The sequence below is a fragment of the Grus americana genome, chromosome 36, assembly GCF_028858705.1.
Source record: "Grus americana isolate bGruAme1 chromosome 36, bGruAme1.mat, whole genome shotgun sequence".
Classification (NCBI taxonomy): Eukaryota; Metazoa; Chordata; class Aves; order Gruiformes; family Gruidae; genus Grus; species Grus americana.
Window position 1 is genome coordinate 227,498 of NC_072887.1, and position 13,132 is coordinate 240,629.

General features: G+C 69.3%; 1 protein-coding gene across 1 annotated transcript; it reads left to right on the plus strand.

Moving 5' to 3' along the window:
• The first annotated feature begins 349 nt into the window (after positions 1–349).
• Positions 350–13,037, plus strand: SCAF1 (SR-related CTD associated factor 1). The gene is given in 12 exon segments (XM_054808391.1): positions 350–421; positions 1,983–2,130; positions 2,252–2,306; positions 2,619–2,683; positions 2,803–2,930; positions 3,534–3,661; positions 4,107–7,229; positions 7,381–7,463; positions 8,275–8,580; positions 11,806–11,934; positions 12,702–12,809; positions 12,811–13,037. Coding segments are annotated over 11 exon segments (4,341 nt in total). The 5' UTR covers positions 350–421; positions 1,983–1,998; the 3' UTR covers positions 12,895–13,037.
• Positions 13,038–13,132: the final 95 nt, after the last annotated feature.

The following is a 13,132-nucleotide window of genomic DNA, read 5'->3' on the forward strand; positions in this document are numbered from 1 at the left end:
CGACCCCCCCGCCCCCCTCCCCGGGGTGGGCGGAGCCACATGCAAATCTATGCAAAACCCCGCCCCCTCCGCGCGCGCCGCTGCCTTAAAAGGCAACCCGGGCCGGGAGGGGGGTGTGGCCAAAGACGAGGGGGGTGTGGCCGCGCGGGTTTGAAGGGCGTGGTTTCAAGTGGGCGTGGTTACAGGGGGAGAGGGCGGGGCTTTAAGGCGAAGACCCGCCCAATGGCGCTCGCCGCCGCGTCGCTTAGCAACGCTTAGGCGCGGGGGCCGCTGGGAATTGTAGTTCGGGTCCTCCCGCCCGACAGGCGGCGTTCCCGGCGTGCCCCGCGCGGTGCCGCCCCCGCGGCGGAGCGCAGCAGCGGGGTAAGATGGCGGCGGGGGCGGCCGGGCCCGGCCCGTTCCTCTAAGGGCGGGGGCGGAGGTAGCGGGGCCGGGCCGGGCCGGGGAGAAGACGGGGAGGGGGGGGGGGACGGCAACGGCACCGGGGTGTGGGGCGGGAACGGTGAGGGGCTGGGGGACGGGGAGGGGATTTGGGGTTCAGAGAGGGGATTTGGGGGAGGAACGGGGGATTTGGGGAGTACTGAGGGGATTTGGGGTGCAGTGAGGGGATTTGGGGAGTACTGAGGGGATTTTGGGGTACAATGAGGGGATTTGGGGTGCAGCGAGGGGATTTGAGGAGTACTGAGGGGATTTGGGGTGCAGCGAGGGGATTTGGGGGAGGAACGGGGGATTTGGGGAGTGGTGAGGGGATTTTGGGGTACAGTGAGGGGATTTGGGGGAGGAACGGGGGATTTGGGGTGCAGTGAGGGGATTTGGGGAGTACTGAGGGGATTTGGGGGAGGAACGGGGGATTTGGGGATTACTGAGGGGATTTGGGGTAAGAACAGGCGATTTTGGGGTACAGTGAGGGGATTTGGGGTTGGAACGGGGGATTTGGGGTGCAGTGAGGGGATTTGGGGGAGGAACGGGGGATTTGGGGAGTACTGAGGGGATTTGGGGGAGGAACGAGGGATTTGGGGAGTACTGAGGGGATTTGGGGTGCAGTGAGGGGATTTGGGGAGTACTGAGGGGATTTGGGGTCAGAACAGGTGATTTGGGGAGTGGTGAGGGGATTTAGGGTAGGAACAGGAGATTTGGGGTTCAGTGAGGGGGTTTGGGGTAAGAACAGGCGATTTGGGGAGTGGTGAGGGGATTTGGGGCACAATGAGGGGATTTGGGGTCGGAACGGGGGATTTGGGGTTCGGCGAGGGGATTTGGGGTGGAAGAGAAGAATTTGGGGAAGGAACAGGGAGATTTGGGGTACAGCGATTTGGGGCAGGAATGGAGAAATTTCGGCAGAAGGGGAAGTTTTGGGGCGGGAACGGGGAGATTTGGGACGTGGTGGGGTCGTTTGGGGCAGGAACGGAGGGATTTGGGGCAGAAGGGGGGATTTGGGGTGCGAACGCAGGATTTGGGGTAAGAGCGGAGGGGTTTGGTCAAGGGGAGAGAATTTGGGGTGGGAGTGGGGGGTTTTGGGGTGCAGGGAGAAGACATTGGGGTTGACTAAAGCGTCAGGGTGGGCAGAGCGTGAATTGGGGTGGGAAAGGGGTATTTGTGGTAAAAAAGAAAAAGGAGAGAAAGAGGAAAATTGGGATCGGGGATGGGGAGGGATTTTGGGGGGCAGGGGTGGGAATTGGGGCAGAAAAAGGAGAAATTGGGGCAGGAATGGGGGGAAACGGGTTAGAAGAAGGGGGAATGGGGCGTGAAAGGGGGTAACGAGAGTAAAAGGAGGTAGAATTGGGGTAAAAAAGAGAGATTTAGGGTAAGAGAAGAAAAGTCGGGGCAAGAAAGGGAAGAATTGGGGCAAAAAGGAAGAAAATTGGGGGAAGAGAGGGAGAATTGGGGCAAGAAAAGGGGAAACGGGGGAGGTGGAGGGGAGGTGGGGCAGAAGGGGGGGGCTGTGGGGCGGAGGGGGGTCCCCAGTTCCCCTGTCCCCCCCCCAGGGCTGTCGCCGTCCCCATGGAGGAGGAGGAGAAGCCCCGGCCCCCGGGGGGGCGGGAGGACCCGGCGGGACCCGGCGAGGAGGGGGGGCGTCCCGGCGGGGCCCCCCCCGAGCCCGAGGGTCCCCTGTGCCCCGGGCAGGTCCTCGTGGTAAGAGCTGGGGGGTTTTTTTTGGGGGGGGGGGGGGAGTGTGGGGGGGTGTTGGGGTGCTGACCCCCCCTGACGTGGATTTTGGGGGGGGGGGTGTTCCCCTCTTTTTTTCTGCCCGCAGAAGGCGCTGCAGCGCGTGGTGAGCGGCGGCTTCCCGGGCTGGGCCGGGGGCGAAGGTAGGGACAGATTTTTTGGGGGGGTAGGGGGGGTGGGGGGGGTCCCCATGTGTGTCCCCACGTGTGTCCCCCCCCTCCTGGGCTGCTGGCACTGTCCCCAGGGGCTCCGTCCCCTTTCGTGGCGGGGGGGGGGGGTTGGCATGACCCCAGCGTCTGGTCCCCGTGTCTGTCGCATCCCCGGGGGGTCTCCCCGTGTCCCCCCCCTTCCCCGTGTCCCCCCCCTTCCCCGTGTCCCCCCCCGTCCCCGTGTCCCCCCCGTGTCCCCCCCGCCGTCACCGTGCCACCCTCACGCTGCCTTCCCCCCCCCCCCAGACGCCGCGAGGAAGAGGACGGCGCGGCAGCGATGGTGCTGGGGACCCCGTGCCGAGGTCGCTCCGGTGAGTGCTCCGCTCCCCCCCCTCCCTGACCAGTACGTCCCAGTACGTCCCAGCTCAGGGTGGTGGGGGGGTGCTGCCGAGCTGGAAATGCCCCGTTTTTGGCGGTTTTCACCCCAAAGTGTCCCCCCATCCCCCTCCCGCAGACGTGGGAGGCGGCGGCCGGGCTGGCGGGGGCCCTGGACCAGCTGCAGCAGAGCTGCGTGGCCTCGCTGCGGGCGCAGCTTCTCCTGGGCAGCGCCGCGGGGGGGTGAGCTGCTGCACCCATGGGTGCTGGGGGGGGGGGGGGGGGCAGTGGGATGTGTGGGTGCTGGGGGGCGGTGGGACCTCTGGGTGCTTTTGGAAGGGGGGGGGGAAGGGGGGTAGCGGGACACCTGAGGGCCCTTGGGGGGGTTAAAGGGGGGTCAGCGGGACCCCTGGGTGCGCTGGGGGGGTCAACAGGACCCTTGGGTGCTCTGGGCGGGGGGGGGGTCAGTGGGATCCCTGGGTGCCCTTGGAGGGGGGGGAGCGGACTCCTGGGTCCCTTTTTGGGGGGGAGCTGGGTGCCTGGGTCCCATGGGGGGGTAATGGGGTCCCCTTGGGGGTTAAGGGGGGGTCAGCTGGACCCCTGGGTCCCTTTTTGGGGGGGGGGAGGGGGGTGCCTGGGACCCATGGGGGGGGGTCCCTGGGGTGGGGGGGGGGGTGGGGGTGTCAGCCCGGCACCTGGGTCCCCGTTGGGGGGTGAGCGAACGCCGGGGTGTCCCCCCCCCAGCGCGGGGCAGAGGAGGGGTGTCGGGGGGGTGGGAAGGGGGGTGCCTGGATCCCCCCACCCCGGGTACCCCCCTGACCCCCCCGCCCTGCCCTGCCCCCGCAGCGGGGAGGGGGATGGGGAGGAAGAGGAGGTGGAGCTGGTGGCTGAGGTGCGAGTGGGGGACCTGGGCGACCTGGCCACCGCCTCGGGGCTCCTGCGGCGCGAGAGGCCCTGGAGGGCCCCCAAAGGAGGTGGGGGGCGCTTGGGGGGGGGGGGGGGGGGCGTTTGGGGGCAGCTGGGGGGGAGGAATGAGGGGGTGGGGGGGGAAACGGGGCTGTGGGGGCATTCGGGGGGGGCTTGGGGACATTTGGGAGGGGCACTGGGGGGGGGCTTGGGGTGTTGGGGACATTTGGGGGGGTTGGGGACATTTGGGGGGGTCCCTGGGGGGTCTTGGGGACATTTGGGGGGTCACTGGGGGGGTCTTGGGGTGCTGGGGGTGGATGTGGGGTATTAGGGGACTCCCTTGGGGGGGGGGGGCGGGTCCTTGGGGGAGACCTGGGGTGCTGGGGGGGGGGACGACATGGGGCACGGGGGGTCCCGGGGGGGGGGGCATAGAGCTTTAGGGGGGGCACAGGGCACTGGGGGGTCCCGCCGGGGCTCCCCCCGACCCCCCCCTTCCTCCTTCCCCCCCCCCAGGCCGCCTGCCCGGCTCCTCGGCGCGGCGCTGGCGAGCGCCCGGGGGTCCCCCGGCCCCCCCCGGCCCCCCAGCCGGGCCCCCCCCGGCCCCGCCGCTGCCCCACCGGACCCGCCGTGCCCCCCCACCGACGCCGGGCCGGCCCCGGCGCCCCCGGGGTCCTCGAGCGGCTGCACCGGGGGGTCCGGGGGGGCAACAACAGCAACACCACCACCAACAGCAGCGTCCCCAGGGCCCCCCGGCCCCCCGGGAGGAACCGGCGCGGACGCAACCCCCCGGCAGCGCCCTGGAAAAAGCCGATTCTTCTTCCTCCTCCTCCTCCTCTTCGTCCTCTTCCTCCTCCTCCCGCTCTTCCTCCTCTTCGGCCTCTTCCTCCTCTTCCTCCTCGCAGCCCGGCCCCCCGCCCGCCGCCTGCCGCCCCCGTTCCCCCGCCCTGGATATTTATGACCCCTTCCACCCCACCGACGAGGACAACCCCGGCGGGGACTTCGCCTACGGAGCCTCCTCCTCCCCCGGCAAGGAGGCCGAAGGCCGCCAGGACCAGAAGTACGATCCCTTCGATCCCACCGGCTCCAACCCCAGTTCCTCCCGTAGCAGCCCCAGCCCGGATGAAGAAGAGGAAGAAGAGGAGGAAGAGGAGGAGGAGGAAGAAGAGGAGGAAGAAGAGGAGGAGGAGGAAGAACCGGCCGCCCGACCCGACGTCTCCCACAGCATCAGTCGGATCTCGGAGACCTTGGCCGGCATCTACGACGACAACAGCCTCAGCCAGGACTTCGAGAAAGAACCCGAACCAGGCCCCCCGGCCCCCCGCGCCCCCCAGAACCCCCCCGGCGCCGACTCCACCTTACCGGAAGAGGAAGAAGAGGAGGAAGAGGAGGAAGATGAAACCTCGCAACCAGCCGAGGGGACGATCCCGGAGCCGCGGCGTCGCGTTTTCGTGGTGGATTTGGCCGGCAAGAATCGGGCGGAGAGCGAAGCCCACCCCAAGCTGGAGGGGAAGGTGTCGCTGGAGGTGGTGGCCACCGGTAACCCCAAAGCGCCGCCCCCGCCGTTACCCCCCCAACCCCGCGTCGCCAAAACCAACCGGCACCGGGGTCGGCGCGAGTGGGGTCTGACCGGCGGCGATTCGGAAATCGAGGAAGGGGAGATCGTACAACCCGAGGACGAGCGTTACAGCCCGCTCCGGCTCTTCCGCGCCGCCGGTACGGTCGGCGCTACCGGTAGAGGACGGGTGACGGAATCGCGTCCCCCTCGTTTACCGGAGGGCGACGATTTCCTCTCCCTCCACGCCGATTCGGACGAGGAAGGCGATTTCGGCACCGACAGCCAACCCGACCCGCGTTGGAAAGGGGGGGGCTCCGACCTTCGCCGCAAGATCCTGAGCCAGCGTCGCCTGCGCGCCCCCCCCTCGCCACGTTCCCCCTCTGCCGCCTCGCGGAAGAAACCGAAACGTTCGCGGGAACGAGGTGGGGCGGCTTGGGGGGGCAAGAAACCCCCCGAACCGCCCCCCAAACCCAAGGAACGACATCGCCGACGCGGTTCCCGTTCCCGTTCCCGTCGCCGTTCCTGGTCGCGGAGTCGCCGTTCCCGTTCGAGGGAAAAAAGACGGAGCCGACGGTCGGGGAGCGGCGAACGACCCCGACGGCCGCGGCACAAGGAAAAACACCGAGGGGAGGGGAAGAAGAAGAAGAAGCAACGGTCGCGTTCCCGGGAACGTCGGCCGTCCCGTCGGCCGTCCCGCGAGGGACCGGGGGACCCCAAAACGGAGAAGAGCGGGGAGCAGGCGCCGCGCCGGCGGGAGGCGCGGGCGGTTGTGCCGCCATCCGTCCAGGAACTGAACGACGCCGACCTTTTCGCCATCAAACGGACCATCACCGTCAGCCGACGCGAAGGAACGCCGGAACCGGCCAAACGCGAGGTGCTGTACGATTCCGAAGGGTTGAGTTTCGAAGGATTTTCCGACCGGGAACCTCCGGACGCGCCGAACCGGAGCGGTAAAGAACCGCGATCGACAACGGAGACCAAAAAGGAGAAGGAACGGAAGCGGAGCCGGCCGGAGGAGCGTCCCCCCGCCCGCGAGAAGTACAAGAAAAAATTTAAGGAGACCCCCGGCCGCCCCCCGCCGGAACCGGCCAAGGGGGAGAAGGAGAAGGCGCCGCGCGGCGAGAGGGAGAAGGCGGCGCGGAAGAGCAAAAGCGGGGGGCACAAGGAAGGCGAGGGGGTCCCCGCCAAGCCCCCCGCCTCCCGCAAGGTGAAGCTGCAGTCCAAGGTCGCCGTCCTCATCCGGGAAGGCGTCAGCTCCACCACGGCGGCGGCGGCGGCGGCGGCGGGGAAGGAGAGCGGCGGTTCCGGTTCCGGCGGTTCCATCGGCGTCAAGTTCAGCCGCGACGCCGAGAGCCGGGCGCCTTTCCTCAAACCGGAGGAGAAAGCGGCAGCCGAGGCCAAGGCGGGGGGCAAAGCCGAGCCCCCCAAGGAAACGGGGGTCAAGGTCAAGAAGGCCAAAGCCCCCAAGGCCAAGGCCGGGCTGAAGAAGGCCAAGGGGGCCGGCGGCAAGGCCAAGGCCGGCGGCGAGGCGAGGAAGAAGAGGAAGGCCAAGCCCAAGGGCTCGCTCAAGAAGTCCAAGGCGGACAGTTGTAGCCAAGGGGCCGGTAGCCCCCCGCTCCGCTTGCCCCCCAAGGTCGAACCGACTTGGTCAGGTTCGGAAAAATCGGGGGGAAGCCCCAAACCCCCCAGCCCGCCCCCCGGCAAAGCGACGGTGACGGCGGCCGCGGCGCCTGCGACGGTGACGGCGGCGACGGAACGGGAGCTGACGCCCGACTCGCAGACGGTCGACAGCAGTTGCAAGACCCCCGACGTCTCCTTCCTCCCCGAAGAAGGACCGGCGGGCGGCGGCGGTAACGGTAACGGGGGGCCCCCCCCGGCGATGACGACGCCGACGCCGACGGCCGCCGCGACGGTGACGGGGGGTCCTTCCGGCGCCGAACCCCCCCGCGCCGAACCCGAAGCCGACAGCCGCTCGGAAGCGAAGGAAGAAGCGGGGGGACGTCCTTTGGGACCCCCGCCGGCGCCCGTGACCTGGAACCTGCAGGGCGGCGTGGACTGCGCCACCAGCGGCGTGCTGGCACGTAGGTGGCCCACGGGGACGCGGGGAAGGGGTGGGGGGGGGGGGACGCGCGCGCACGCACGCGGTGGGGGTGTCTGTTGTCCCCCCCCCTCCTCGGTGACACGGGTGTGGGGGTGCTGTGTGTGTCCCCCCCCCGTTGGTTCTCCCCGCAGTGACGGCGCTGCTGTTCAAGATGGAGGAGGCCAACCTGGCCAGCCGGGCCAAGGCGCAGGAGCTGATCCAGGCCACCAACCAGGTGGGGGGGGGACACGCGTGACGCACGCGCGCGGGTGGCACCTCGGGCACCGTCGCTGCGGGAAGGGGGGGGGCACCCCCGAAGGGACAGGAACCCCCCCGAAGGGACAGGAAGGTTGGGGGGGAGGTGGGCACCCCCCTAAAGGGGACAGGCACCCCCCCCAGGAGGGGACGTGCATGGGGGAGGGACGGGGACACGCGCACCCTGGGGGGGGGCACCCCAGTGTCTGGGCCCACCCGCCGTTCCCCGTGTGGCATCCATGAGGGGCTGCGGACTCCCATGGGTGCCCCCCCCCTCCACTGTGGGTGCCCCCCCAACCCCACAGGACCCCCTGTTCCGCAGGTGCCCCCCCCATGGGTGCCTCCCCCCAACCCCCACCCCAAGGGTCCCTCCCCACTCCACGGGTGCCCCCCCACCCCATGGGTTTCCCCCTCCCCCAGGACCCCCCACCCTATGGGTGCCGCCTCTACCCCATGGGTGCTCCCCCCACCCCACAGGACCCCTGACCCCATGGGTGTCCCCCCCCAACCCTATGGGTGCCCCCCCCCAACCCATGGGTTTCCCTTTACCCCCCCCCAGGACTCCCCCCACCCTATGGGTGCCCCCCCACCCCATGGGTGTTTCCCCCTCCCCCAGGACCCCCCACCCCATGGGTGCTCCCCCCACTCCACAGGACCCCCCACCCTATGGGTGCCCCCCCCCCCCCAGCCCATGGGTTTCCCTTTACCCCCCCCAGGACCCCCCCCACCCTATGGGTGCCCCTCCACTCCACAAGACCCCCCCACCCATGGGTGCCCCCCCACCTTTACAGATCCTGAGCCACACCAAGGCGCCCCCCACCCTGGGAGCCCCCCAGCCCCCCGCGCCCGCCACCCACCCCCCGGCGCCCCACGCGCCCCCCCCGTACCTGCTGCACGGGGCGCTGCCGCTGGTGGGGTGTCCCTCGGCACCCGCCACCCCCACCGCGCTGCCCGGGCTCGGGGGGGCCGCGACGACGGCGGCGACGGTGACGGCACCCGGGGGGGGCCCTGCCCCCCTCTACGGCACCTCGTCCGGCCCCGAGAGCGGCAGGAGGGACGGCAGCGTCAGCTCCGAGGGACGCGGGGACACCGACAAGGTCAGCGGGGGGGACACGGGGGGGGGACACGGGGTGGGGGGACACGGGGGGTCCCATGGGGACGGGGGACGTGGGGACAGGGGGACACGGGGGGTCCAGTGGGGACACAGGGGGTCCCATGGGGATGGGGGACGTGGGGACAGGGATGGGGGGGACATGGGGGGTCCTGCGGGGGGACGGGGACATGGGGACAGGGGGGGTCCCACGGGGATGGGGGACACGGGGTGTCATTTGGGGACAAGGAAAGGGAGATGTAGGGTGACCCACCGTGAGGGGACACGGGGGGACATGGGGTGTCCCGTGGGGAGGGGGGGGGGCATGGGGGGGACATGGGGTGTCCCGTGGGGATGGGGGGGACATGGGGGGGACATGGGGTGTCCCGTGGGGATGGGGGGGACATGGGGGGGACACGGGGTGTCCCGTGGCGACGGGGCCGTCCTGCAGGACCCCAGGTGACGTGAGGTGACACGGGGCGACAGGCAGCGTCCCACGGGGGACAGTGACTCGTCCACGTGGGGACACGAGTGACGGGGTCACCCCGTGGGGCTCGGGGGACACGCGGTGGGGACACGTGTGACGGGTGTCTTGCAGCGGGGGACGGGGGGACGGAGGTGACACCGGTGACGGGAACGGTTGTGATGTGGTGGTGGTGACGGGGACGTCCCGTAGTGGTGACGGGGACATCCCATGTTGGTGGTGACAAGGATGTCCCACGTCGTTGGTGGCTGTGGTGGTCATGGGGACGTCCCATGGTGGTGACGGGGACATCCCATGGTGGTGATGGCCATGGTGGTCATGGGGACATCTTGTGCTGGTGATGGCCACGGTGGTGACGGGGACGTCCCACATCATCGGTGGCCGTGGTGGTCATGGGGACGTCCCATGGTGGTGACGGCCACGGTGGTGACGGGGACATCCCATGGTGGTGATGGCCATGGTGGTCATGGGGACATCTTGTGCCGGTGATGGCCGTGGTGGTGACGGGGACATCCCATGTTGGTGGTGACAAGGATGTCCCACGTCATTGGTGGCCGTGGTGGTCATGGGGACGTCCCATGGTGGTGACGGGGACATCCCATGGTGGTGATGGCCATGGTGGTCATGGGGACATCTTGTGCTGGTGATGGCCACGGTGGTGACGGGGACGTCCCACGTCATCGGTGGCCGTGGTGGTCATGGAGACACCCCATGGTGGTGATGGCCGTGGTGGTGACGGGGACGTCCCATGGTGGTGATGGCCGTGGTGGTGACGGGGACGTCCCACGTCATCGGTGGCCGTGGTGGTCATGGAGACACCCCATGTTGGTGATGGCCGTGGTGGTGACGGGGACGTCCCATGGTGGTGATGGCTGTGGTGGTGACGGGGACGTCCCACGTCATCGGTGGCCGTGGTGGTCATGGGGACACCCCACATCAATGACAAGGACGTTCCGTGTCTGTGACGGCCACGGTGGTCGTGGGGACGTTCCGTGGTGGTGATGGCCGTGCTGGTGACACCCCCATGTCACTGCTGGCCGTGGTGGTCGTGGGGACGCCCTGTGGCAATGACAAGGACGTCCCGTGTCCTTGGTGGCCATGGTGGTGACAGTGACACCCCACGACCATGACGGTGACGTCCCATGGTGGTGACGGCCACGATGGAGCTGAGCCCGTCCCGTGGTGCCACCACCCACCCAAACCATCATCTCTGTCGTCCCCGATGTCCCCCATTGTCCCTGATGTCATCCCCCGATGATGTCCCCTGGCGTCCCCACCACCCTGCTGTCCCCATGTCCCCGGTGAGGTCCCCGTGTCCCCGGTGAGGTCCTCCGCTGTCCATGATGTCCCCTGACATCTCCCGACACCCGTGTGTCCCCCCTGCTGTCCCCACGTCCCCTGATGGTGTCCCCGATGATGACCCCACGTCCCCAATGATGTCCCCATGTCCCCACATCCCCCCTGCCGGTGTCCCCATGTTCCCCGATGACGTCCCCCACTGATGTCCCCGTGTGCCGTCATGCCCGTGCCCCCCCTGATGGTGTCCCCATGTCCCCCCAATGATGTCCCCATGTCCCCACGTCCCCCAATGGTGTCCTCCACTGGTGTCCCCACATCCCCCACTGGTGTCCCCACATCCCCCGCTGATGTCCCCGTGGCCCCAGTGATGTCCCCGATGATGTCCCCACTGATGTCCCCACTGATGTCCCCATGCCCCCGATGATGTCCCCCTGTCCCCCACTGATGTCCCCGTGCCCCCCAATGATGTCCCCTGATGATGTCCCTCTGCCCCCCGCTGATGTTTCCTGATGATGTCCCCATGTCCCCCTGCCCCCCACTGATATCCCCGTGCCCCTGCTGATGTCCCCTGATGATGTCCCCGTGTCCCCCAATGATGTCCCCTGATGATGGCCCCACTGATGTCCCCGTGTCCCCCCGCCCCCCGCTGATGTCCCCTGCTGACATCCCCGTGCCCCTGCTGACGTCCCCGTGTCCCCCCGCCCCCCACTGACGTCCCCGTGTCCCCACTGATGTCCCCATGTCCCCCCACTGATGTCCCCGTGTCCCCCCACTGATGTCCCCACTGATGTCCCCGTGTCCCCCCGCCCCCCACTGACGTCCCCGTGTCCCCACTGATGTCCCCATGTCCCCCCACTGATGTCCCCGTGTCCCCCCACTGATGTCCCCACTGATGTCCCCGTGTCCCCCCGCTGATGTCCCCGCTGACGTCCCCATGTCCCCCCACTGACGTCCCCGTGTTCCCCCGCTGATGTCCCCGCTGACGTCCCCATGTCCCCACTGATGTCCCCGTGTCCCCCCGCTGATGTCCCCGCTGACGTCCCCATGTCCCCCCACTGACGTCCCCGTGTCCCCCCACTGATGTCCCCACTGATGTCCCCGTGTCCCCCCGCTGATGTCCCCGCTGACGTCCCCATGTCCCCCCACTGATGTCCCCGTGTCCCCCCACTGATGTCCCCGCTGACGTCCCCGTGTCCCCCCACTGATGTCCCCACTGATGTCCCCGTGTCCCCCCGCTGATGTCCCCGCTGACGTCCCCGTGTCCCCCCACTGACGTCCCCGTGTCCCCCCACTGATGTCCCCGCTGACGTCCCCGTGTCCCCCCACTGATGTCCCCACTGACGTCCCCGTGTCCCCCCACTGACGTCCCCGTGTCCCCCCACTGATGTCCCCACTGATGTCCCCGTGTCCCCCCACTGATGTCCCTGCTGACGTCCCCGTGCCCCGCAGTACCTGAAGAAGCTGCACACGCAGGAGCGGGCGGTGGAGGAGGTGAAGCTGGCCATCAAGCCCTACTACCAGAAGAAGGAGATCACCAAGGACGAGTACAAGGACATCCTGCGCAAGGCCGTGCACAAGGTGGGGGGGCACGGGGGGCATGGGGACACGGGGACATGGGGGGGCACGGGGACATTGGGGGGCACGGGGACACGGGGGGGCATGGGGACACAGGGGGGCATGGGGACATTGGGGGGCACGGGGACATTGGACACATGGGGACATTGGGGGGGACATGGGGACGGGGGGCATGGGGACATTGGGGGACTTGGGGGGGCACGGGGACACTGGGGGGGCACGGGGACATGGGGGCAATGGGGACATTGGGGGGGCACAGGCACACGGGGGGGCACGGGGACATTGGAGGGGCACGGGGGGCACGGGGACATTGGGGGGGCACGGGGACACGGGGGGCACGAGGACATTGGAGGGGCATGGGGGGCACGGGGACATTTGGGGGCACGGGGACATTGGGGGGCACGGGGACATTGGGGGAGCACAGGGACACTGGGGGGCACGGGGACATTGGACACACAGGGACATTGGGGGGGACATGGGGATGGGGGGGCACAGGGACATTGGGGGAGCACAGGGACACTGGGGGGGGACATCTGGGGGGACATGGGGAAACTGGGGGGGCACAGGGACACCCAGGAGGGGGACATGGGGATGGGCACGGGGACACCCGGGGGGGGGGGTGACATTGGGGGGGACATGGGGACATCTTGGGGGGGGGACACCCTGGGGGGCGGGTGCACGACATCTGGGGGGGGACAGGGGGACACTGGGGGGGGGGATATGGGGACACCTGGGCCCCCCCCGACACATTGGGGTGCCCCCCCCCCCAGATCTGCCACAGCCGCAGCGGGGAGATCAACCCGGTCAAGGTCAACAACCTGGTGCGCGCCTACGTCCAGCGCTACAAGTACTTCCGGCGGCACGGCCGGCGGGGGGGGGGACGAGCCCCCGGGCGGGGGGGGGCCCCCCAAAGAGCTGGGGGGGCCCCTGGACAAAGCGCCCCTCCCCATGCCCCCCCTCTGAGTGCCCCCCCCCCCCCCCCGGAGCCTGTAAATAGTGGGGGGGATGGGGGGGGCACCCCCCTCCTCTCTCTCTGTGCCCCCCCCCCCCGGTTTAGCCGTTAGCATGGGCTTTTTGGAACCCCCGTACCCCATAAACTGCCTTTAGCCACGCGCTCCTGTCGTTCTTGGGGGGGGGGGACACCCCCCCGTGGGGGGAGGGACACGGGGGGGGGGGGACACACCGGTGTTCCATGGGGGGG